General features: G+C 37.2%; 1 protein-coding gene across 1 annotated transcript; it reads right to left on the reverse strand.

The window, feature by feature from the left end:
* Nucleotides 1–452: 452 nt before the first annotated feature.
* On the reverse strand, nt 453–27,235 carry LOC140152049 (uncharacterized). Its single transcript, XM_072174350.1, has 11 exons — nt 27,162–27,235; nt 21,844–22,069; nt 21,232–21,277; nt 20,607–20,692; nt 19,342–19,450; nt 7,522–7,646; nt 6,351–6,509; nt 5,458–5,490; nt 3,861–4,705; nt 3,386–3,559; nt 453–684 (listed from the first exon to the last, which is right to left on the reverse strand). The coding sequence occupies exons 1-11, from the start codon at nt 27,233–27,235 to the stop codon at nt 453–455; spliced, it is 2,109 nt and encodes a 702-aa protein (XP_072030451.1).

Here is a 27,235-nt window from a genome sequence, read left to right on the forward strand (position 1 = left end):
GGGTCAAAATGGGCTGATTGTGTAGCACTATGCTTTGAATCCAATCACATAACTATGCATGTTGGAAGTGGTGGCGGGCGCATTAAAATTCAGGGGAGGGGGAAGAGCAGAAAAATTTTCAGACTATTTTAGCCCCAAATGAAGGTGAATTTTAGTATTTACCTGGCCAATTTGGTTTATTGGGCCCGCTAGATGGAGTATATTGTTTTATTTTTTCTTCTCTTAAAGTTTTTAAACGAGTCTCCTAAAGTCCACCCCAATTTTGCCACCTATATCAACGCTGGTTTCTGAGACAAACTTTCTTTCTTGGCCTTATGTTGTGAGGTTTGTGAATTTAGGCCTTGATCTTGCTGAATTTCTCTTCAGTCTTGGGTATGTTCTCTTGATTAGGATTTGCACTTTCACTTTTTCAGTCTCATCTATAGTTTCTATATTTCCATTTGCACCATAATCTACTTGGTTAGGGCAGATATACTTCCTTTGATCATGTTTCGCAGCCTGTCAGTCTTACTTGGTGATCCGGTGATGGGCGGGGCTATGACTCCTATTCCCGGTGTAGCCCCGTTGAAGGTGTCACTATCGCTATTTGGAGTATTTATTGCGCCACTGTCCATACTGCAAATCCAGAACAACATTTCTCTGTCATCTCTTGCTTGGAACAAGAACCGCTGACCGCTTGCAAGTCTAATTAGTGATGAAACATGGAAATATTCAAGTTATTGGCTAAACTCAATCCCACATTCCACAGAACATATATGATGATCATTTACTTACATTATTGGCCCATAGCATATGTTGTATTTACTTTCTCCTCCCTCCTCTTTTTTCCCCAGCCCAAGCCAGTCACATGCAGGACTTATTTGGCGTGGGTGCAGGATTTCCAAAAAAAGTGGACCTTTATTAAATGTACTTGTCCAGATGTTTTTTGCAAACATTGGACTTCAATACCCCTAAAGGTTGCCCTTTTTTGGACATTTAAATCCCTTATAACCAAAATTTGACCTTTTTTGTCAATCCCCCCTCCCCTTTTGACCTTTTTACTGGAAAAGTAGTAAAAATTGGACTTCAGTGGATTTTTTTTGTTTCCACACTCCCTGCACTCCCTGCAAATGGGCCTGCCTTAGCCCCCTTCCCCTCTCCTCCACCACACTCCCCTGTTCCTTTGTCTCTCGCTCCATCTTTGTTTAACTCTGTACTAAAGCTTCTTTCATGATCAAATTGATTTTGTTTTTGTCATTCCTCTTGTTGTACATTTTTAATTTGATACTTTCTGTATTTTTTCCTTTCAGTTTCAATTTCATCTCCTCCTTTTCTATCTTGGACTCAAACAAATCAAAACAACAAAAAACGCTTTAAGCTCCACACAAATATAGAGTAGAAATGCACACATTTGCAAGATTACTTTTTTATCAGATTTAAAGCAGACAGTTGATTATGGTCAACTCAGTATGTATTGAAATGGTTATAATAACACAAACAGTTTCTAGTGCATTATCAATACATCTGATAAATAAAAATGGAGTAATATAATCCAACTTTCTAATTGCACCCCCATCGATTCCTATCATGTCCCTGCATACACCAGCTTTTTCCGCAGTTATTGCTGGTTAAAGGTAGCCTATAAGCTTCCACATAAATATAAGTAGATATAAGTATGAAATAATGAAATAGAATCTTCTACTATGGCAGTCCAGCTGTCAACCGTGGTGTGGGAACAGAGTGACATTTGTAAAATGGGCATGCCGGGCTACAGTTAGATTGTGCAATAACTATTTATTACTAATCTGGCTGTCCATCTGTACCGCGTGTCTGTCTGACCGCCTGCCCATTTACTTACTCAAGTTCATTCATGCTCCGTGCGCGTGACAATCTGTTTCAAGGTATCATTCATTCACACCGTACCACAATTTTCACAACTGGTAGTTCAAGACCCTAGTCAGATTCAGAAGTGTATCACAAATTGGGCGGTTGGGCCTGTGGTTGGGCTGCTCATCACTCATTTGACATCATGGAGTCAAAGGATGGAGTGGATATACAGGCACTGACTATGTGACAGGGGCATTAGGCATTAGGATTTACCACCCTTAAACTTGAGATTGCCCCATTTCCTCTACAAAACAAAAATCATCAAATATGTCACTATTTGGGGCAAAATTGTCACAATTTTAGGCATATTTTCCATAAATGCCCGACCCTTGAATGTCACTTTCTCCCAATCTCCACTACATGAAAAAAAAGTTATGGTTCCCTTTCTGATGTAGTAAATAGTGCTTTCCACAATTGCACAAATCACTCTATGGCAATTTCTATTTCTGCATTGAATTTATTTCATTTAGTTTTTGCTTGCAATTACCAAAAATCCAACAATTTACCAGTTATGCTGATTCTTGTCTTCTTTGAAATAATATGGAAATTATCAGTCATAACAAAGCGCATAAAATATTAGTGTTCCTGAATTCATTGGAATCCATAAACCTTTCTTACTACTCTGTAATTATCTCGGATAGCAATGCACCATCTGTACACAGCACGTGTCCTCAGTACCATGCTTCTGATGGTATATTGATCACTAATGCATAACATTAAACGTACACCTGTCCGCTTCACTGCCAAGTTGGCTTACAGTAGATGAAGAGACACACAAACAAAAAAACAAACAAACACCCCCACACACATAGTCATAGCTACTTTATATATGTAACAAAGAGAGTAGGATATAAATGTTTTCATGGCAAGTTTATGACAGGTAATTTTATTTAAGCATGCCCACCTGAGGCCCGTAGACTTTAGCCAGGATTTTTTTTGGGGGGAGGGTTGGCTTTTCCAAATGCAGATCTTTTCAAGAAGCAGACTTTTCCCCCCTCTACAATCAGTGGCAGTGGAAGCATTAAATTTAGGGTGGAGGTTAAGGTTTATGTTACTGGGACATTTGCACATGAAAACTTTCCAAATGAAGGTGAATTTTGCTCATTTATCAGCCAGTGCATATGTAGCGCACGCAATTGTGCAATCTTAATCTATTTTGGCCCAAAACATGGTGTTTTTTGGTCTGAAAGAAGATACACAGGGCAATTATAGTTTTATTTTGCAATTTTAACCTATTTTAGCCCAAAACATGATGTTTTTTGGTCTTCCATTAGGATTTTTAGGGGGGTGTTCCTCCTTGGTACAATTGAGGGGCGGGGTAAACCCTTGTCTCCGTCACCTCAGACCTTTGCAGATTTATGGAAATTGTATGAAAACTCAAAATTGCACGAATTTAAGAACAAGCAAAGCAGCTCTAAATCGGAGAATTGTGACAAATAACATGTGCAAAAATTACCACTTTTAAGAGTATACATTGGTTGTAAGTCATTTGAAGAAAAACAAAAGTTTCAAAACTTACGAAACTCTGAAGACGTATTTCCTCCTGGAATAGTCTGAAGCCGCATAGACGGATGCATCAGTCAAGTCAAGCGGCCCTTCTCCATTGTAGGTTTTGCCTCGCAGGTGATCTTCTTTACTCTCATAGAAGCACAACTGAGAACCAAGCTGGACGACATACATATATTGCCAGGATCTGTGGAAATAAATACATGGGAATGGAATCAGGCACATAGCCATAAAGAAAATCTACCCATGAAGGTCAAATTTACAAAGAAAAATTAATGAAGGTACCACTTTTCCCAACATCAAACAGTTCAAAATAGTGCCACCATTTGTTAAGGCCGAGGGTTAAGGCCACATTTTTTTTGGGGGGAGGGTGAATGACAAAGGTGCACATTTTGCAAATTAAGACAAAAATGCAGGGAATTATGAAATTATCATTCTTAAAAAGTTTCCACTGACAACTTGAAAAGATGCTGGAATTTATTACTCACCTATCCCGTGCTCGCATTGCGTAGTTTTCCAGTTCATGTTTCCGTAGCAACAATCCTTCAGACTCCATCTTGCTGGCTGGTGCCATCTGCTTCTTTGCAGCCTTTGGAATAACTTGCTTGTCTGCCTCACACTTCTCCTCTTCAGCAAGCTCAGCAAGAACTTCTGCTATCAGCTCATCTACACTCTGTTCATCTTTGGTCTTTGGAGAACTCTGGTTGCCATGGAAGTCCTGCTGGAATTTCTCCTCATCCAGTTCATCGCCACTTGCACACTCATCAGTGGGAATTTGCTCACCTCCAGATGCGGCAATGTTATGTTCTGGTTCGGCATGTTGAATCCCATCATTAGGTGTTGGACTGGCCAACTCTCTGATATCTTCAGATGAGGATACATAGCTGTTATTGTAGAAGCCATTGATGGGCTTAACATCATCATCATCATCATCGCTGCCACCATTGTAATCAGCATCATCAGGATCACTGTCATCTGTAGTATCTCCTGGATGAGCGCAATCATTGTAATTCAGGCTCCTGCTCACACGTTTTCGTTCTTGCTTTGAAGGTATCTTTTCAGAACTCTTCCCCTTGCTCCTTCCTTCTGTTGCAGCCACCTTCTGCGATTTTGTGGAGCTCTGCCGTCGATCAGTCCCAGTAGCGCCATGTCTATGATTCGCTGCAAGATGTACATTCCGGGTTACATCTTTCTGCTCAGTTAATTCCCGTGGAGTTGACACAACTGGTGAATTCCTGGGGGTTGTTGTCACAGACCTTGGAGTGTGGAGTTTCTTCCTGGATGGTGACCCAAATGCTACTTGTTTGATGACTTCGAGAAGGTTGGTTTGTGCCTATGTGTAATGCAAGTTGTGGATTCTTGTAAATCACTGTGGTGTTTTGAATGAGGCACTCTGGCCTGCTCCACCTGGACCATGATTATTTTGGACCCTTGGCCCAATGGCTCACAGTAAATGTATTCACTTGAGTTGTTGAAAGTCCAGTGGGGGCACCAGAAATATTTTTCCAGGGGCATGGGGAGAATAAATTTCAGGGGGGGGGGTAAAATCATGAAATTTCTGCAAAATGGCAACTGGGACAAGATCTCTGACTGGGAGCATTTCCCCACGGTGCTGCCACTCTGGAAGACCCATCAGGACACAAGTCTGTTGCCACACAGACTGACCATTTAAAACCCTTTTTTGATAACTCTGTTCAACATACAAGATTGGGCATAATAATAAAAGACACATGCATGTGTTTTTCTTAGAATACCATGTTTTATGCCTATTTCTTTCAGGTTGACTCAAACACAAGGTTTATGTCACATTGATTTTGCAAATATTATTTTGCTCACAAATTATCAAGGGTCAGAACCAGACCAGAACATTTCATTGTCACTCATCCTGTGTAAGACTTCTCATCCACTTAAAATTATATATCAAATATCATCCATCATAGTTGCAAATCCTGGAATTGCACGCAGCATGATAAAACATCCAATGCAAATTTTATGCACAACATAGTTCATATTCTATTCTATTTTCGATATCAACCTTTTATAGCAAACATGTTTGGCCACAATATTCATTTATTTATTTCTTACCTCCAACTCTTCTATCTTCTCGCTGATTACAATCTGTCAAGTGATCAAATCAAGGAAATAATAATTGTAGTGTGATTTCTACAAAACTGTGATTCATAGAACACAAAGATTTTCTCAGCAAAAATTAAGTATGCAAAGGTTTTGAAAGGTACTTTCAAACAACTCTTTTCAGAGCCACAAAAAATCTCCATTGCTTGGGTTAATGACTATATTGTCAGACACATAAGACTAGTACACGGACCAACCATGTTTTCACACTGGTTTTCACATAAGAAATAGTATCAAACTCCTGATCTTCTACAACTATATTGCATTTGGCTTCCTCAAGACAGTGACATCAGTACTTTGTTACGTTACCTTGCATGTGTACAGATGCACCACTTTGATTGCACATGTCAGCACCTAAAAGAAGCAAGTTCTTTGGTACAACACACATTATTTAATACTGTGCCCACTGGAACACACCTTGACTTAACTGCCTTGTGGAAGCTGAATGGATTATTATACCATGTTCATTCCTTTAAGTGGAATCCTGCTTCCTCTCATTGTGTAAGATCTGTTTGATCCTGAGGTTAGACCGGGAGAGTCAGTCTGTGGACTCCATAGTCCTGTGTGTAATGGTATGAAATATCCGCAATATCGGATTGTTATTCATGGGACCAAAAATGTGTTCCTCTACATTTTCATCTCAGCAATCCAAAGTTTAAAATGTGTGTTTTCTCTGGACATCATTTGGCTACACCATGCACCAGTGTGTCACTAAAAACCCTAAAAGATCCAGGTATTTTTCGAGAATACATTTAGCATTACCAAACCTCTTGGACCAGAACTATACCTTTTGAAAAGAAAAACAAACAAGTACAACAACAAAAAATAAACAAAAATATCTTTACCTGCTTGGTCTCAAGAGATGAGTTGAGTTCCTTGATGTGTCTATTGAGTTTCTTCTTTTCCTTGGCGATGCCATTCATGTCCTCCGTCAGAGAGTCCACCAATTCTTCCAAATCCTGCTCTCTTTTCTCAAGATCACTGCATCTGGAGTGGAGATTCTCCTGGAAGTCGAAGATAAATTATATAGAATAGAAGCCTGTAGTTGCAAATTTACTACTGCACTCAATTCGTTCATTTTATAGGGTTAGGGTTAGAGTTGTAACAAATGAAATCCCTTAAATGGTTTTTTAAGTGTGAAGGTAGACATGTTTTTGAAATAGTATTGGAACATACTCCTTCAGACATTAGGAATGAAAGCTTGATTTTAATAATTATGTAGTTGGAAAAAATTACTAACTCCCTTATTTTGCATAATTGTTAAACAATAACTACTCTTAAAAGGCCTAAAATGAGGTTAATTTGGTATGATTCACAGTTGATCAATTGCATGGGAATGGGGACCCACCCACCCAGCTGGTGTGCCACAAACAGGGAAGAGATACCACAAAACACACACAATCATGGACACTTGTAATGAAATATACATACGATATGCCTATTCGCCAGCGAAGTGTTACGTGTAATCCGATTTTCACCATGTCAACTGGATCACACTTTCGAGCTCTGTACCACAATCGAAATGATCGCAACACAAAGTCTATGGCATGCACTACCTATTCCAAAAGGTGCGTGCAGTGACGTAAATACCGTGGGCAGAGGGGGGCAACGTGCCCCGGGCGCCACCCTTAGGGGGCGCCAAATTGACAAATTCAGCAACGATTCTGCACCCCTCCAAGCGATGAAAGTTAAAAGCACAAAATCAATTGAGAGAACATTTTAATTCTAATATTCAACATCCATCCAGTAACCAAAATAAATTAGTTACATGATTTAGTATATCCTTAGTCCTGGGCGCCACAGCCCTAGCTACGCCAGTGCCAGCGTCTAAGATATTCTCGGTGTGGGAGGGTAGGGCGCCAATTTTGTTTCTTGCCCCGTGCGCTACCAACCCTAGTTACGCCACTGGGTGCGTGATCCAGTTACCAGGGAGTTATGTAACCACTTTGCTGGTGAATACTTGACACACCAATACTCTTTTCTATTACGCAACCATATTACAAAGGTGAGGCATACCTTGATCTGTTCCAGAAGAGCTATGTCTTCTTGTTGGTTTGACACAACTTCCTTCAGATGGGACACTTCCTGGTTACAACAGATCAATTTGCTCTCAACTACTCCAAAGTTCTCTTGTCTGCTGACTGTAAAACACACCAAAAGGAAGATGCAAATCACAATTTTGCCCCCGCTAGTTTGAGCCAGGTGGGCAACTTTTCTTTTCATCACTTTTATTTCAATTTGCCGCCCCACATTTGTCAACCTTGCTACGGCCCCGCGCATAAGATAAATGTTTTATTCATGTTTAAGCAGCGCATATTTACGCTGGCGACACAACCGCGTAAACGCACTGATTCGAGTTCCATGAAATTCCATGTAAATCTAATAGGGAATCTGATCTCAAAGATGGCCGTATTAAGGTGGTACTACACCCCCTGATAAATTTTGTGACTAATTTTGCATTTTCTCAAAAAATTACTACACACTAGTAACAAAAGTTATGTATATTATAGGGGCAAGGAATCTAATTACTTCACTGAAATTTCAGTGATTCAAGACAAGTGGTTCATTATGTTAAGAAATTAGGTACACTGTTGCGGTAACCTCTTTTAAGGTTTTACCGTCGTCAGCCGATTCGACTTGACTATTGCGCCTGTTTTCAAAGGCGTGCATGCGCAGCGTCGTGTTCTGCGCGTTATGCGTTGCAGACATCGCAGAGAACGATGCGTGTTGTCGTGTCAATGCTATTTTTTTGGCGATAACTAGGGCCAAAAAATAAAGAAAACAATGTTTGCTGAGCGCAAAAAAGTGGTCGCTTCTAATATATTAAATACAACATGTAGGCCTACAAACCAAATCTTGCCAGCGTGCTTCCAGTAATAACGGACCTGGACCCCTCCCCAAAGTAGGCCTATACGACAGTAGGGTCCAATAGATGGTATGAAGTTATAGGCCTACCAAACAAACACAGAATCAGGTTTTTTTAACATTAGGCCTAAACGAGTGTTGGGTAAATTGGTTAATTCGTTTTAATAATATTTTGGCCTAAATGTTGGGTAAGCACTACGGTATATTACGTATTAAAGGTTATATCGTTTGTAGAACGTTTCATAATGAAACACGCTACAACAAAATTAAAAACATGTGAAAATGTTATTGTAGACATATATTATTTTGGCACCATTGTTCCAACTAAGAATATGTTTTGCAGCAAGTGTTCAATGTTTTTGATTGCTATTTTCATAATGCATGCGATATAGACAACACCATCAAAACTATTCAGTTTAAAAAAAATGTGTCATAGGCCTACATTTACAAAAATGATATCATAATTGGCCAAACGTTTTTCTACAGCTATAGGCAACCCAGCGTTTAACTTTGGTTTAAATTGAACTGCAACAATTGATGATATGAATCCACCTCGAGATAATTCCGAAGGCCTATAGTTTTTGTGACCAAAAAGTTTTCCTCTCGGTAAAGGCACTAAGCATGCTAAGTAGGCCAATGCCTATAATAATTGTAGGCCTATTATAGTCAAACACTTCCGCCCATGGTGTCAAACGCTTCGCTTTAACATGTTTAATAAATCCTCTTTTTGGTCATTCGAGTCAGGTGAACATAAAGCTGAAAATAACTCACTTTGTGTAACTTGATAACTCTTTGGCCCAATATCTTTGCAGAATGGGAGTCTTTCTTACACCCGCTTGTGACTAAAATACACCAAATTAGAATTAGGCTAAGAATTTTTTGATATTCTTAGCCTTAATAGTCGACATCATTATAATTGTTCCTAATTATGGACACTTTTTAGCCTAAGTAGGCCTATCTTAGGTAACTTTTTTTTTACAGTGAAAAATTTCCTGCGTAAACAGACAATTCCTTTTTTGTGGCCATATGCGTAAATAGACGCTGATCCGGCATCAGATCGCGCTTCATACCAGCGCGTTGGCATGCACCAAAATATCCATGTACGCAATTAACTACGCATGGTGTCGCAGAAAAAATGCATTTTTGACCTATTTTGGTCAATTTACGCGAAAACTAGGTCCGGTACCCCCAATTTTTTTTTTTTTTTTTTAAAGAGCTTTTTGTTTTTCATAACATATATAAAATTAAAAAAATTTTTTCGACAATTTTTTTATACAACGCAAAGGTGATATATTTTGGGTCAAATTGCTGATTTTGCCATTGATGTGTACCGAGATTTTTGGAAATGTACACCTCTTTTAAAACGGCTGTAGCTCAAAAGTGAGGTCCGCACCCCTGTTTTTTTTTTTCCTGATTTATTATCTACACATATTAATGTACAAAATATGTCAATTTAAAAAAATTTCGTCGATAGGTTTAGTAACGACGGTAAAACCTTAATAACATACCGCTTGTCTTGAGTCACTGAAATTCCAGTGTAGTAACTTTATTCCTTGCCCCTATAATATACATAACTTTTGTTACCAGTGTGTTATTATTTTTTGAGAAAAATGCAAAAATAGTCACAAATTTATCAAGGGGTGTAGTTTAATTTTCTTCGTATTTTCTCAATGTTTCTGAAAGAAAAAATGGTGTAAGGATATTCTCCTAATTTATCTACCATTTTTTAAGCAACTTCAGAAATTTTAACAGCTTTTTTGTTGGTTCTGCATGACGGATCTCTGAAAGTCCCTTGAAATGTGTATAAAACATGCAGAGGAGCCAATATTTTTGCATTTTTGACCATGTTTCAATGAGAAAACCATGATATATAAAATGCAATGCACTACACCTTGCAAAAATGAACAGGTTCACTAATGCTGATACATGATATGGTAACATTTTAAAAAATGAGGCAAGTTTACAACATCTCATCCAAGTGTGTAAAAAGCTTCCTGCCGAGGCAAAGGTAATTGATACCACGCAAGAAAGGGACAGGAAATTGCTTTCAAAACACATTAATGATATTCTGTGGACTAACAAGAAATGAACTTTGGATGAGCAGTGTTGCATTACAGCATGTCATGATGATGCGCGGTGATGATGATGATGAAAAGTAATACCTAAATTGATAAATTCTCACCACACAACATCAATGAGAGATATCAGACCTAGTCAGTTCAGTGCCAAAGTCCAGGACCTTTTAGTTTAAAGTTAAGGGGTCCCTTAGCATGCTTAATAGCATGATTCTCTATCCAGGGATCTCCCTGTCAGATTGTGAGTAAATTATAGCCACATAACTGCACATGAGGCTGTGTATTTTCCTGCAGGGGGGGCAAGAGGGCAGGCATTTACCCCTTAGTTTTGGTTTGCTTCTTCAGTCAGGACAAAAATATCACAGACAATCCACTATTTTGGGTCAAATCACCCTATTTTGGCCCAAAATTGCAATATTCTAGCAATCCCGTCCCCTCCCCCATTTCCATTTTCACCCACCTCAGAAAAATATCTGGTGCTGCCACTAGTATGTGAACAATAAGTCAGTTCATCAGGTGATTTCTGGAGTTCCCCATATCTGCAACTCCACATATTGTGTTTCAATTTTGATCATACAAACTTGATCTTGTTTAAAGACCTATTCTGCAATTTGCTAAACCAGAACATATGCTACTGAAGCAGACAAATGGTAAATGTTCAAGTAATCTGATACAAACAAAATTGGACATCAAAATGAAGATGTACAAACTTTTATTATGTCTGGTTTTTGCTGAACCATGAAATGGTATCAGCCTATATTAGTCTATGTTACTTACTTACTTACTTACCAACCTTTTGGTCTGAAATGGACATATCTTTAAATGCCACAAAGGTATGAACCCCCAAGTGGTGTCAAATGAAAGAGGAAGAAGTAAAGAATATAATAAAAATATTTTCCCACCCGGGGGTGGCACTTATAATAAGCCCTGGGTCAATATTTATATGGGCCCTTTTCATATCTCAAAATGCCAAGAAGGTATGTACCCCCGAGTGGTGTCAAATGAAAGAGAACAAAGTAAAGAATATAATGAAAATAATTTCCACACCGGGGGTAACACTCCTCAGAAGACATTGGTCAATATACATATTTTGGGTCCTTTTCATATCATGAAATACCAAGAAGGTATGACCCCCTGAGTGGTGTCAAATGAAAGAGAAAGAAGTAAAGAATGTATTAAATCCCACTGCATGGCTGGGGGTCACACACCTCATAAGACCCGTGTCAATATTCCTATTTTGGGCCCTCCTTTCAAATCTCAAAATCCCAAGAAGGTATGACCCCCTGAGTGGCGTCAAATGAAAGAGATCAGAAGTAAAGAATATATAATAAAAAATAATTCCCCCACCGGGAATGACACTGCTCATAAGAACCAGGTCGGTATTCCTATTTTGGGACCTTTTCATATCTCCTACGGAGGTATGAGCCCCAGGGTGACAGTGATATTCCACAATATACTGCCGAAGCATCATGGTTCAGCTATGGTGCGGTAACCGCTCTAGTTTTTCTTATTGCACGACAAGGGTACCGACAAGGGTACCAAATTTATCATCCTATGACACTAGCAATAAACACTCAGGATACATTGTAGCAATCTACATTTCATAGTGGGTTATTCACATGTTTTATAGTTTTCATGCAATAGTCATGATATATTGAGATCAAATCAGCCTATAACTGATGATATTTTGGTGATGCAGTTTTAAGACAAAATATTTTGCAAAGAAAATGGCTGAATAGGCCTTTAATCCAATATCCTGGAATTCTAATTGATGATTATGAATTTTTCATCATGAAATATACCATAGACCTACTTGTTTAATCCACATGCTTAATAATTCTATAGTGTATTGTTCAATCATTAATAATAATAATGAATTAATCATTTATGAAGCAATATACACCATGTAACTAGAAAATGATATTATGGGAATCATCCAATGCTGCTTTTTGCATGAGTGAGAATGAAGGTAGCAGTAAGCCAAGTGTCAAATAAATTGGACCATTATGCCAAAATAAAAAATAAATTAACTGGCAGTTCAGCTGTCCAAAAGAAGAACCAAATGTTAACCCATTAGGCTGTGATCACATAGAAGTATACGACTATACGAAATACGCTCATTCGATCAGGCTGACTTCACATAGGAGTATACTATGTGAACTCGATTGAGCGTATTTCGTATAGCCGTATACTTCTATGTGATCGCAGCCTTAGGTACTGATGCTGAGTTTGCACACTCCAACTACCAGACTCTTAACGCGGCTGTGTACTCTAGCCATTGTTTCTTTCTCAAAATTGAGTTTTTATGATATGTTTGTACCTTGTTATGTTTTTTACAAATACAAGGAATGAAAATCCAGATTTGTAAACTCCAACTGCAATATTTTAAGGATTTTATTTCACTATTCCACTCGTGTTTGAAATTGAAAAGGAAAGAAAATCTTTGTTGTACCAGCAAGGTACACGCGCAACAACTCATCGCGTTGCGTGTCGCGCAATTTGTTAACGCACAAATACGCTGACGCATACGCCGACGCCAGATCTACATGCGCCGGCGCATCTGATGGAAACACCACGGAAGCTACTGATTTCACAAAAACCTAGTGGTCAAATGGCTCCGTTTTAGCTGATAAAATGTGGGTTTTTTCAAGTTCTTTCCCCGATTTAAATATCAAGTTATGAATGGATTTCGCTCAAACTTCTCAAGGGGCTGTGGATTTACCCGATGTTCACGTAATATAAGTTTCAAAAACGAAAACTGTCGCATTCTCCTGTGAGATTCGATGAAATTGCAAAATGTGACCACTTTTAACTTCAACGGCCATTATTTCAATGTTCATTTTCTCGGTAAATTGACGATTTAGGTACACGATAACTCAATAAATACAGCATCTATAGGTAAGCAAATATGATCATCGTAAAAAGCATGATCGACTCAAGAAACGGTTTTCTCATTTTTTTATATTTTGGTCTATTTCCGATTTTGGGCATCATTTTGTGCAAATTAGGCGTTTTGAATTTTAAAAGTTCATTTTGATGCCTTATATGGTCAATATCTCAAAAAATAAGGCCAATATCAAAAAATAAAAAACCGTTTTTGGAATGGAGCCTCAAGATTGAGCTAAAAACAAAATAAAATATTTTGGAAAGAGTGTTTTTTGTTATGATGTACCTAACAAATATTGCCAAAAACTCACTTTTTTGTGATTTTCTTCAAAATTGTTGTTTTTACCCCAAATCTGTATTTGTATTAAGATTTATTGATGTCTTGCCTTCATAAAAATGTATACTTTTATATGTTTTGTGCGAATAATTACAAAGTTATTGCACTTTTACTACATGCATGTCTGAGAGTACACAGCCACCTTAAAGAGGTGGTATTAAAGGCATTATGGAAGTGCTCTAAGCATGTTTTTTAAAACAGATTAATATTGAGTATCAGAGCAAAGCACACTTATCAATATGTCTTTTGTTTGAAACAAATCGGACATACGGTTTTCAAAGTATATCAATCTATATTTTCTTTGTATCTTATTGTTTTTATCAATAATTGATAAAGTTAATGAGCTAAAATGACTGGAGAAGCTCATTAACATATGATTTTTACCAATATTTTGCTAACAATCCATGAATAAATGTTCAGGGTATTTTTATTTTGCATACTTTTGCCTTGAAACTTGGTAAAGTGTTTCTAATATGTTTTAATGTATATGTAGTAAAGCCGCTCCCTAATTTGCATATTTGCATAATTCATTAGCATTTATGCAAATTAGCTCATTAATTATGTAAATTGAGCCTTTCCAGTCCTTTTATCTCATTAACTATATCGATTATTGACAAAAACAATAGGATACAAAGAAAATATAAATTGATGTATTATGGAAACCGTATGTCCGATTTGCTCCAAACAAAATGCATATCCATCAGTGTACTTTATACCCTACTCAATTAATCTGTTTAAAACATGCTCAAAGCATTTCCTAATTTCTAGAAAATGCCTCCAATACCAGAGCTTTCCTATGAAGAACCAAAAAAGAACTGAAAAAGTTCTGTAAATGCCAGAAGAGACCATTTTGAAGTTCTTTCACTTTTCAAGAATACTCTTCTCTTCAAGGTTCTACAGGACAACCCTGAATTTTTTTTTCCCAAGAGTGCACCCCTCAATTATGAAAAAAATTATCGTCAGATTATGCCACTGATGGAAACTATCATCTAAGGGTCCGACTTTTGCACCATTTATGACAGCATGTTTTTTAAAAAACCTTAAAATAGGCCAAATTATGGTATTCATCTTACTCTAAATTGATATGAAATTTAAAATGGCATCATCTCACTCTAGATTGAAATTTAAATTGACCACGCCCATTACACAGTGTGTTGTCATGATATATCTGTAAAAATGGGATGAAATTGCACCTGCAAATACATAATTTACTTAGATCTTTTTATACAATTATGCTATGTATAAGGCCCTTTACAATTGATTCTTAGTTTCCTGTTTCCCGCCCGGGTCCAAAGTAGAGAATTGCAAAATATTTAATCATTTTATTTATATTTTTGACTTTCTCTTTTAAAATAACTGTTAATGACTCCCATTTGCTACTTTCTGACTTTGATCATATCAACTATAATGATGAATAAACATAGAACATAACTGTACCATTACTTATGTATAAAATCAAACATAGTTGGAAAATAATTAAATGCATGTTCCTTGTTAAAACGGGTTGATGTAGGTTGCGACCACTAAATAAAGAAAATAATAGATAATTAATAATTAATAATTAAAAGTCACCTCATCCCTTGTTTTCAACCATGAAACAGGAAACTAAGAATCAATTGTGAAGGGCCTAATATTGAATTTGAACCTGCAGGTGAGACATATTTCACACAATTCTAAGGTACAAAAATTGTTATTTAACTATTGATAAACTATTTTGCAAAAATGTTTGCCCAAAATATTTTAAAATAATGTTTTCAAAATGTATATTCATGATCTTTATATAACCAACATTTAAATGTTATAAAAACATTTTGAATAAGCATTTTAAGAACCTTTTTTGTGTTGTTTGCTGGCCTAAGCATGCATGTGGTTGCAAAAATGTAAAAAACATGCCATGTAATTTACCCATGTAGGCCTAGTTTCAATAACATAAACAATTATGACAACCCATCATATTTTAATGTCATCAAGTTCATCAACAACGGTTCATTGCATCCCACAGTTTCAGCCACATGAAACTGATAGTGAAAAACATAATTTACGGACTCGCATTGAAATGGCTGATCCCAGGTGCCTGATAACCAAAATTATGCCATAATATTATAGGTCATGATGTGAATGAGATTTATACTCCATTATAGTTTTATCATAATATGCTGCTATAGAAATTATACTCCACGTGGCATAGTTTGCTAGTACTTGAATACTTGAATACTGTAGTTCAAATGCATGTGAACAGGAAGCTGTTACATGAAATCAGAGTTAAGCAGCTCAAATTCCTTGGTCACATCCTCAGAAAGGATGGTTTCAAGAACCTAGTATTGACAGGAAGAATAGAAAGAACAAGGAGCAGAGGCAGGAAGAGAGTGATGTGGTTATCAAATCTGAAAGACTGGCTAAAAGAAAGGGGAGCTGAACATAAAGCGACAGAGCTTCTGGAGATGGCTTATAACAGAGAATTGTGGCATGACATGATCGCCAACGTCCTAGGATATGGCACCTAGAGAGAGAGAGAGAGAGAGACTGTAGGTCATCATCCATTAACTTACTTTCTGATTTCAGAAACTGTGATATCAGTTTGAAATTTTTTAATCTGTAATTACCATGCTGAAATTTAGAATTGACATGATTTTTCATTGGGAGGTCATAAAGGTCTGGCTAAAATCATTGTAGCCAGAGGTGCTGCTAAAGTCTTTCAAGGGGGGGGGGAGTAATAAGCTTGATTGAGGGAGGACCAGCCATTTTCAGTAATTTTCAATGCGATGATTTTTTTTACAATTTTCATTTCTATTAGGGAAGGACAGTGATTGTAGTCACAATTTAGCAGTTGTGTCAATGTGGAATATAGTATACATCAACGCTCTGCAGGGTCTATTGTTCTATTGTTTCCGATTAGAGCGCTGACATATTGGAAAATGTTGCCAATCAATATTCATGAGAGTGTACATTCAACGTCCAGTTTGCGAAATTGGGTGAGTTGTGTTTGGTAGGTGTGAAATACATCTGACTGGGCGTTTTAATTACGTAACGAATAAAGGCATTGACATCATCGAATGCTGCCCAGTGCTGTTATGTGTTTAGTTATTATATAGGCCTAATAATTATTATTATTCTCTGTACTTATTCTTTCCTAGGCCTATACTTTATCACTCCCTCGCTCTCATTGTCCCCTCTCACACTCCCTCTCTCATTCCCATCATTTTCCTTATATTTCTATTTATCTACTTGTCTTTATTATATCTTTTTATTTCTCCCTTCCTCCCGCCCTCTCTCATTCTCCATATCCCCTCCTCCCTCTTCCCCTCCCAAGACTTTTCACAGAGGTGAATCTGCCCCTCCCCAACCCCTTCCCTCTTTGGGTACGCCACTATTTCTATACCAATCTCCTTCTTAAAATAAAATTAAATGGAAATTTCTTAAAAAACAACCTTTATACAGCCTGTCTCAAAAAGAATTGTGCAAGTGAAAAGCGCCCTCTTTGGCGATTAGAAAATACCGTTGTGTCATGATGCTTAGATCAACGTCAAGGGCACAGTCTTAGCTCTCACATACCGTTTGTTCTGTTCAATTTGCTCTTTTTAATCTCGAGATATATTTAGTTAAGAACGAAAGGGTAAAATCACAATTGTGCCACTTTTACTAGGAATAGGGCTGTACATGTAAATCAATGATAGCTGATGTTGATCGTCTAATGCACTCCTCCTTCGGGGCTCGTGCATTAGACGCATCAACACCAGCGCGCGTGCAATATTTTGTCTAATTTCATTAATTTGTCAAATTTCATGAACTTATCAAAGTTCATTAACCCATAAGTGTGTAATATTTGTTTGTATTTTAACATGTCTTGAAAAAAGAACAGTATTTACCATGGTAAAATCATTGACATGCACATGTATTTAATTTTACAGCAGAATGTGAAATATTTATCGTTTAATTTGTCGTAAGAAGAAAAAGAGAATCATTATACCTTTATCATGATAAAACATTAAAAACAATTTTGTATTGTTGTGTAATTGATGCATTCTTTTGTTTTCACGAAGGAACTCTTGATAAACTTGATGCTATCATCGATTTACATGTACAGACCTCTTCCCTAGTAAAAGTGGCACAATTGTGATTTTGCCCTTTCGTTGTTAAGTAAGCATATCTCGAGATTAAAACAAGCAAATTGAACAGACTAAACGGCATTTGAGAGCTAAGATTATGCCCTTGACGTCGATGTAATCATTATGTCACAACGGTGTTTTCTAATTGCCACAGAGGACGCTTTTCACTTGCACAATTTTTTTTGAGACAGGCTGTAGGCCTATACTTATACTTACATGTATACGTATAGCTATTACCATTATAGTGTAATATAGATATAGGGCCTATGGACTGGACATGGCAGCCTTCATACATTCTAATGTGTAATCGATCAGCGAGAGCATTCAATTTATTTAAATGAAACGCCTAACGTCAGGTGGGTGGTAAAGATGATTGCATCGACAGCTAAAGCCTCCTTATAGACTTCAGACCCACACAAGCACACATTTGGGATACGTGAGTACAATGGTACCACTTTACACATGACTGCCCTTACACATGACTGTAGTGTGGTCACTTATTGATATTCGCCTGTTGTGTAGAGCGTTAATATGATGCCGGATCAGTGACCAATTTAATGGCGGAACCCCTTTATTCAAACAATGGTACCACTTTTATGAATAGCCTGTCGCAACTTCTAATCGGCATCAAACGAACAAAAGATTATATAATCTATTGCGACTCTATTTCTATTTAAAACCTCTTTGGTATACATGATACCCCATGGATCATACTTGACTGTGGTACATCATTTTACTAGCGGGATGGAGGGATCCCATGATCATGATGATGATAATGTAATAGGAGCATACATCATATTATGTGGGCTAATGTTCCCCTAATTACCATGGTAAATGCAATTAGGCCTTGTATCTATTACATGCTGGGGAGATGATTGATATTTTTTTATTATGAAACCAGAGTTATAACAAAGAACATGACAAACACCAAGTATAATTCTGTCTTGTTATCTTTGAATACTTAAAAGATGAAATAGGTAATGTAATGGGGTTAGGCATCCTGCACAAGAACAAACAGACACAATGGGGAACAATAATGCTCACTTCAAGAGGAAACTGTCCATATTATAAAGGAAAGGTTGAACGGTTAACCAACTCAAAGAGTTACACTGAAACTAGACAACATAAATAAAATCCTGGTCGGTGTTCAACCCAATTCTGAACAAGTTAAGGAAATGTGCCAGTGCCAGCATGGGATTCGAACCCACAAACTTTCATTTTCAAGTCAGATGCTTTTATCATTTATCAATTTTTTTAGAGAACAGTGGGAGGAGGATGCTGTGGATCACGAAATGCCCTTCTTAATATTTGTATAATTATATCACAATTATTGCTGATTATTACCATGCGCGTATTTTTTTGGGGGGCTTTGGGTGCGAGCCCCCAGGGTAAAAAGCAGGGGCAGCCAAAACGAAGGGCGATGGAAGAAGAAGGGGCGGCAAATAGAAGGGGCAGCGGAATAAGTAAAAGGGCGGAAAAATTTGAAAAAGTATAAAAAGTTGTGAAAAATGGTACTATACAACAAAATGTGTTGTTTTTGGGCCACGGTACGCCACTGATTACTTACTTTGTTCTGCCTCCATCTCTGCATTGCGATGGAGGTATTTAGATAACTTTTCTGTAAGCTTCTGAATCTGAAATTCCTTTTCACGACACTGTTGATGTAACACATGAACCTGCAAGAGCAACCACATTTATTCATGATTCGCATCTCTTGTGAGATGTATTCCCATGGCAACAGGATTATTTGGAAGCTGTCAGAGTTTTGCCTTTTTTTCCAAACATCATGTTTATGGGAGCCGGGGATGGGAGCTGACATCTTGAAATCGTTCATCCTCATCCTCGTATCATCGTCATCCCTAGTGTGTCCAGTACATGCTATCCCCGTGTATAGATGATGTGATTACGTGATCATTTTAAAGGGGCTATCTTTTTTCGGAAGGGGGTCCCAAATATACGGGGGGGGGGGGGTAATAAATTTTGGAAAGAAAAATAGAAAAAAAGAAAGAATGAAATTTTGATGACCTAAATGTGGGGAGGCACATGCAAGATGACCACAGATAGTGTGTTTATATACTGGTTTGACTGGTTTCAATACAATTTAGGGGGTATCGGTGGTGGTGGTGGGGGGGGGGGGGGTCATAAAATTTTTGTTGTTGAAATATGGACGGGGTCGCAATTTTATTGACGCCGACTGTTGGAAAATTTGGGACCCCCCTCCCTTCCGAAGAAAATGATAGCACCCCCTTAATCAATTATGATATTATGCCAATCAAACATATGAGTTTTAACGCATTAAATATAAATGTAAATATTCGGCTGTATGAAATTTATGACACGTGTACACGTTACAAATTTCTCAACAAAAATCAGGTTTGATAAAAGAAATTAAGAACACGATTCGAAGAGATACTAAAATAATAATTTTTCATGATTTTCAAGGTCTAATAGTACAAATGCAATAAAGTGACAAACCTCTTCGTGAAGCTCAGTGTCAAGGTCACACATCCTTCCTCTTCTGCCCGCACTTTTTGCTGTATGTCAGGAGATATTACTGGTTATGTATTGTTTGGTGTAATAAACATGATAAATAGCAGGCCCGTAGCCAGGATTGTTTGTGGGGGGTGGACTTTCTTCCCTAAATTTGGACATTTTTTGACCAAAGAAGCTTTAAAAATCCCATTTTTTTGGCTCGCTACGCTCGCAAATTCTTACATTTTGGGACTTTTTTTTGTATACTTTAGTAAATTGGGGGGGCTGGCTACGATCCTGATAAATAGGTCCACATATTTCTTACTTATGTATAGGCCTATGTATTATGTATCTGCTCACCCTTAACCTCCCCTCCTCCTGCTCTTCTCCTCCACCTCCTTCTGTTGCTTCTACTCCTCCTCTAGCTCTGGCCTTCTCATCGTCCTCTTTCGGGATTATGATTTAGAGGGTTCTTGTCATTCTCATTAGCTGCTGTGAACCACTAATTGGCTCAAAAGGATTACTAATAGTGCTATAATCATCGTCGTCGTCGTCGTCGTCGTCATCATCATCATCATCATCATCATCATCATCATCATCATCATCATCATCATCATCATCATCATCATCATTGTCATCATCATCATCATCATCATCATCATCATCATCATCATCATCGTCGTCGTCGTCGTCGTCATCATCATCATCATCATCATCAGTCATCATCATCGTCATCATCATCATTCATTCATTATCATACTCTATCGTCGTTGTCGTTTGGGCAATTCTAGGGTTACAAGCTTTAGCCTTAAGGTTAGTGTAAATGCCGGAGCTGGCTCAGCTAGGGTTAGAGTTAGGGAAATGAATCAGCTGACAACGAAATCTGAAAACATCCACGTAATTTAAAACAAAACCTCGTTTAGAACTAGAGTACCCATTATTATAATAGTATATATACATGTTTCGGGCCATATAATATACTCACTTGAAAGATGCGGTGCGTGAGTTGATGATGTGTACGGCCAATCATACTAAAGAAGTAAAGAAAATGTGCATTTCATTTCAAAGCATTAACGAGGATTTTTAATTATTACCCTCCCCTGCACAATATGGAGCATTCCATAGAAACTTTCAACCAATCAGGAAGTGGTTTGTGATACAAGCTTACTACGTGCTCACCAAAAGAGGGCGTTCATACGTTTATTTACTGTGTGTCATGTCTATTGGGGTGTGGGAGTGTGTGTGATAGTACACACTGTGTATCTAAGAGTCCTGCCAGATAGGCTGCGAATGTTGGTAATAGGTTGATAACGAATGCTAAATTATCATGAAATAAACCGAGAAAGTAATAACTGCAAATAAATCGTGTCATTAACCCTAAACTTGTTCTAATAGTAATCTAGATAGATACACAAGTTAGCAGCAGCGAATACATGCGTTTCATCAAGCGTGACTCCTTAATCACCGTAATCATGGTAATTACAACAAACTCAAAGGAACTATAGTCGTTCCGACGTGCTTCAATTTATTTTTACCTCCCTAAATATAATTTTTTTATTCGTTTTCTCACTACAAATCCTTGATTATTAGTTATTACCTTCTGGTGAATGGTACGTGAATGAGTCAAATCCGGAGAGGTCATATTTTTCGCACCATTTGCGCTAATCTCATAGTCATGATCGCCAAGGGCAACTTGCAATCCGACTTCCCTGACCACCACATTTCTTGGCGTCTTATGCAAGTAATAATACTTCTCTGAATTTGTTGATGGGTGACTTGCAATTGCATTGAGCTCCATACAAAGCTCTCTTGAAACCTGGAGCCTGGATGGATGTACAAAGAGATGTTAATTAAGGTGGCTGTGTACTCTCAGACATGCAATAACTTTTTAATTATTTTTAATTATTCGCGCAAAACATATAAAAGTATACATTTTTATGAAGGCAAGACATCAATAAATCTTAATATAAATACAGATTTGGGGTAAAAAAAAACAATTTTGAAGAAAATCAAAAAAAAGTGAGTTTTTGGCAATATTTGTTAGGTAAATCAACAAAAAAAAAAAACACTCTTTCCAAAATATTTTATTTTGTTTTTAGCTCAATCTTGAGGCTCCATTCCAAAAACAGTTTTTTTATTTTTTTGATATTGGCCTTATTTGTTGAGATATTGACCATATAAGGCATCAAAATGAACTTTTAAAATTCAAAAACGCCTATTTGCACAAAATGATGCCCAAAATCGGAAATAGACCAAAATATAAAAAAATGAGAAAAGCGCTTCTTGAGTCGATCATGCTTTTTACGATGATCATATTTGCTTACCTATAGATGCTGTATTTATTGAGTTATCGTGTACCTAAATCGTCATTTTACCGAGAAAATGAACATTGAAATATTGGTCGTTGAAGTTTAAAGTGGTCACATTTTGCAATTTCATCGAATCTCACAGGAGAATGCGACAGTTTTCGTTTTTGTAACTTATATTACGTGAACATCGGGTAAATCCACAGCCCCTTGAGAAGTTTGAGCGAAATCAATTCATAACTTGATATTTAAATCGGGGAAAGAACTTGAAAAAACCCACATTTTATCAGCTAAAACGGAGCCATTTGACCACTAGGTTTTTGTGAAATCAGTGCTTCCGTGGTGTTTCCATAAGATGCGCCGCGCATGCAGATAAGCGTCGCGTATGCGTCGCGTATTTGTGACTGGACGCGGCGAATCAGCCGTAATGTCGGCCCCGGTCAATTTTGTTTTATTTCGTGTTTAGAAAATATATACTATAAGCTTTAAAATGATATATCATTTGACTTCAAACGATATCCAAAAGCGGGGTTATGATTTGTTGAACTCTGTTCCTTCGACAAAATTGTATTTTTTATCGGTTCTACATGTGTCTCTTTTTCTACATTTCTGGTAATAAATATCCAACAGTCATAATTGGCGGTCATTTTAAATCATCCCCAAGTCAACGAGGTTCAGAAATATCCTCTCATTGTTCATTGTTGACTATACATACCTATAGACAAAATACAATGCTTTGTTATCTACCACTTGAACAGGATTTAGCCAAAGCAAACAAAGACAAGAACTATTCTATAGAAATAGGTATACGCTTATTATCCTCTTCAGCAGTAGTATTATTGATTGATTTAAACAGTGTTTGATAAGATACTTGTCGCAACGAATTGATACACCTATTAATACGACCTTCACATACATTTTACACTTTAACTCAGAATACAATTTGCCGAGTTTACGGCTGATTCGCCGTGTCCACTCACATTTGTGCGTTAACAAATTGCGCGATACGCAACGCGATGAGTTGTTGCGCGCGTGTACCTTGCTGGTACAACAAAGATTTTCTTTCCTTTTCAATTTCATACACGGGTGGAATAGTGAAATAAAATCCTTAAAATATTGCAGTTGGAGTTTACAAATCTGGATTTTCATTCCTTGTATTTATAACAAACATAACAAGGTACAAACATATCATAAAAACTCAATTTTGAGAAAGAAACAATGGCTAGAGTAGGGGGCCTACACAGCCGCGTTAAAATCTGCACTTGAAATGTGTTAGCTTATTTACGGAAAATTTGAATGTAAATGTAGGAAAACACTATTATCATTATTTATTTTTAATCAATCTCATCATCATCAGATCATCATCATCATCATCATCCCAGGTCATCATCATCACCATTGATATTTCTCAGTTACTTATTATTATTATGGGAAACACAACTACTATTATACGCAGATGAAGACTACGTGATGACACCCGTAGTCAGACGAATTTCCAAATTTTTTAAAAGTAATCCCACCGCTGCCACCAAATGTAACCTCCATTATCTGGGGGAATATCAGAATTCGCTTTATAAATACGCCGCAGATGACTCGTCCGTTTTCCTGATTCAATTTCGGCAGAATGCGGGCTGTTCTGCACACACAAATTCAATTCGCCTCGGCGGACATCGAACTGGCCTCTACTTTAGGCCTTTCACTATATCGTGCCATCTACAGATATACGTACGTGCATGCTAGATATAGATGATCAATCATTTTTGTTATCCATGAATACACTTCTAGTGCCCTTTTCTATTCATCGTTATGTATTCTTCTCCCGTGCATTATTTTCGCGAACTACCCTTCACAGCCCAAATTATATAAACCTGCACGCTAAACAATGCATTATCTAAAACCTGCACGCTAAACAATAGATTCTAGATAATACGTGCACGCTCAAATACTAGAAATACTACTTTCACATAACCATAAAGTAGAGTTAGGTGGCGCTTTAGACACAGAGATCACATAACTATATAATTGTCTGTTCGATATATATACCAACAAAAAGTACGAATATACATTCTGTGGTGTTAAAATGGTATAGTTACAAACGGTGTTCTATAATAGTGTACAATTACCGAATAAGGTGCAACTCGCTAGACTTGAGTCCAGTCCTCGTTTACGGAGTTTAGGATTAGGGTTTAGGGTTGGGATAGGGCAGTCTTGTAATAAGACTAGTAGAGTTGCACCCTTGCAAATATCATTGTCACATAAATTATGATTAATGACCTCAAATAAATCAAACATCAAATGAGAATAATCGAGCTTCTATTAATTAAAAAGGGCCAAAAACAGGTGGATCATAATTATACAAGATGACACCATTGCAAAATATTCAGCATTTTACAAATGAAATACATGTAGGCCTATAGGCCTATCTAAAATAACATAGCCGGGCCCGGGAAACACACACTAGCGCATAATATCATGATCATGCTTTATAATACCATAGGCCTTCAAACACATGTGTTTGAAGGCCTATGATAATACTGAACAAATTGTTAAATCCCAATGTCGTGTGTTTTAATATAAGTAGTTCAAATTATAGAGCTATAAAGTCCAGTTGATATTCACCGTAGTACTAGTCTGACATCTAAATCGATCGTTTCCAACTGGTTCAGTGCTCTCTGTGTTCGAAACCACGATATTAAATGATCACAACATAAAGTCAAGTCAATTAAACCATGCGTGAATAAGTTACCTAAGTATGACGTATGGCGCAATCGATACCATTGATTACAGGGATTGATTTTCTTTACCAGTTAAATGCTACGTAGCTGGTCAATGTCCTGACGGTGTTTTTAAAATGTAAGATATTTTCCCTAATATTAAAACTAATATAATGAATGCAGCAATTAATATTGCCTATTGTTTTAATAGGCCTACACTCAAAGTGTATGACGGATAATGTACTCGTGCAAATGCATTCGTCAAGATAATTGCACTTGCCATGGAGTTATTGCATTTAGCTTTCGAGCCTATCGGCTCTCAAGCTAAATGCAATAACTCCACGGCGCGTGCGATTATCTTGACGAATGCATTGCACTCAGTTCATTATCCTTATCATATTAGCTGACACTGTTGTAACACCAACATAATCTCGGCGAGAAAAGCACTTTGATATTTTGATCTTTGCTATAATATTGCCTTGATAAATCATCGCATGAACGTCGCGTCAATGTGTCTCCGACATTACGCAAGATTAACTTTCGTGTTTATCATGTGCAAAAAAATACATGATCCATTTAATAACATCAAACCGTCATTTAGTTTTGACACACATACAGATCAGCATTTAAATGAATACAAATTGTGTTTTATATTGTTTTTAAGGTTGAAACAATATCAATAGTAGTTACACAGTCCGTTTTGGTTGAAACAATATCAATAGTAGTTACACAGTCCGTTTTGTCGATGGCGAAGGCTCGCCATCGAAGACGCGCTATACCAAAAATAAGGTTTACTTTATGTCGAATATGAAATAAAGTTCGCTATGTCGAATCTTACCCTAACCCCCGCCCTAACCACCTTTTCATATTCGATATAGCAATCCTTATTTTTTTCCCATTCGACATAGCGAACCTTATTTCATAATTATTCGATATAGCAAACCTTATTTCATATTCGACATAGCGGAACCTTATTTCATAACTATTCGACTTATTTCATTTGACATAGCGAACCTCATTCTCGACCCAGCGTCGCTATATCATAGCGAACCTTCGACATTGCGAGCGGGCTGAGATCTCAGATGCTGGCTGGCCTTGTTAATATCGTTGTATGACATGTACCGTATAAACGAAATCAAAAACCAGTGTGCGGAAATAGAAGAAACTTAAAGCATTCAGTTTATAAAAGCCGTTTAATGGAAAGCCATAAGTTATTGTTATATTATATATAATGCTATTTACCCCTGAATTGCTTTTACGGCTTAGTTGGAAATTGATGTTCGTGATCCAGAGCTTTATTTTAAAAATGAACAGCTAGGATGACCTGTATTGTTTTGCTAGGATGACCTGTTTTGTTTTTCTTGAACTGCTTACATTGTTATATACTTGAATTCTCCGCTAATTATACAATGCATTGAACACGGTGTTCAATAAACGATTGCGTGCTATGTACATATTGTGCTATCTACTGAAGATAACACAGTTTGACAGTGTTATCCAGGGCAGCTACCTCGAGTCGCAACGTGTTCCAACACATAATATCAATTAAATGTCGAGTGTGGATTTTCAATATAGGCCTATAGGCTACATCATCAATATCATTATCCAAATTATTTTTACCACGGCAGAAGATAAAGCTGTACATTTCCGAACTAAGCATTCGGCATTTGAAAGCTGAAAGCGTTTTCCAATCATGCATACTGAATTATATGCTAAAAAATAGACGAAATTGGCGAAGGGCGAAGATTAAACTAGTTCTGGGATTCGTATCTTTTTATTATTATTTTTCTTTATTGTTTTGTCTCTATTTAGAACGAGGTATACTTATATTTTACAAACAGTGTAAAGGAAAAAATATGCAAAAACGAATTGTTTGAGTATTTGACATGACTTACTCCTCTCCCAGTATCTTGTTCTTTTCACGTTCCTCGGTCAGTTGACACGTCACACTGGAAATATTTGTCTTCAT

Source organism: Amphiura filiformis, chromosome 5, assembly GCF_039555335.1.
Source record: "Amphiura filiformis chromosome 5, Afil_fr2py, whole genome shotgun sequence".
Lineage (NCBI taxonomy): Eukaryota > Metazoa > Echinodermata > Ophiuroidea > Amphilepidida > Amphiuridae > Amphiura > Amphiura filiformis.

Bases quoted from the DNA above. Each gene is read 5' to 3' on its own strand.
- LOC140152049 (XM_072174350.1), bottom strand. From the start codon at position 27,235: ATGAAGACAAATATTTCCAGTGTGACGTGTCAACTGACCGAGGAACGT. The intron at 20,693-21,231 runs GTGAGTATATTA...TAATCCCGAAAG, and splicing joins TCACGCACCGCATCTTTCAA to AGGACGATGAGAAGGCCAGA. The intron at 5,491-6,350 runs GTAAAGATATTT...ATCACTTGACAG, and splicing joins CATCTCTTGAGACCAAGCAG to ATTGTAATCAGCGAGAAGAT.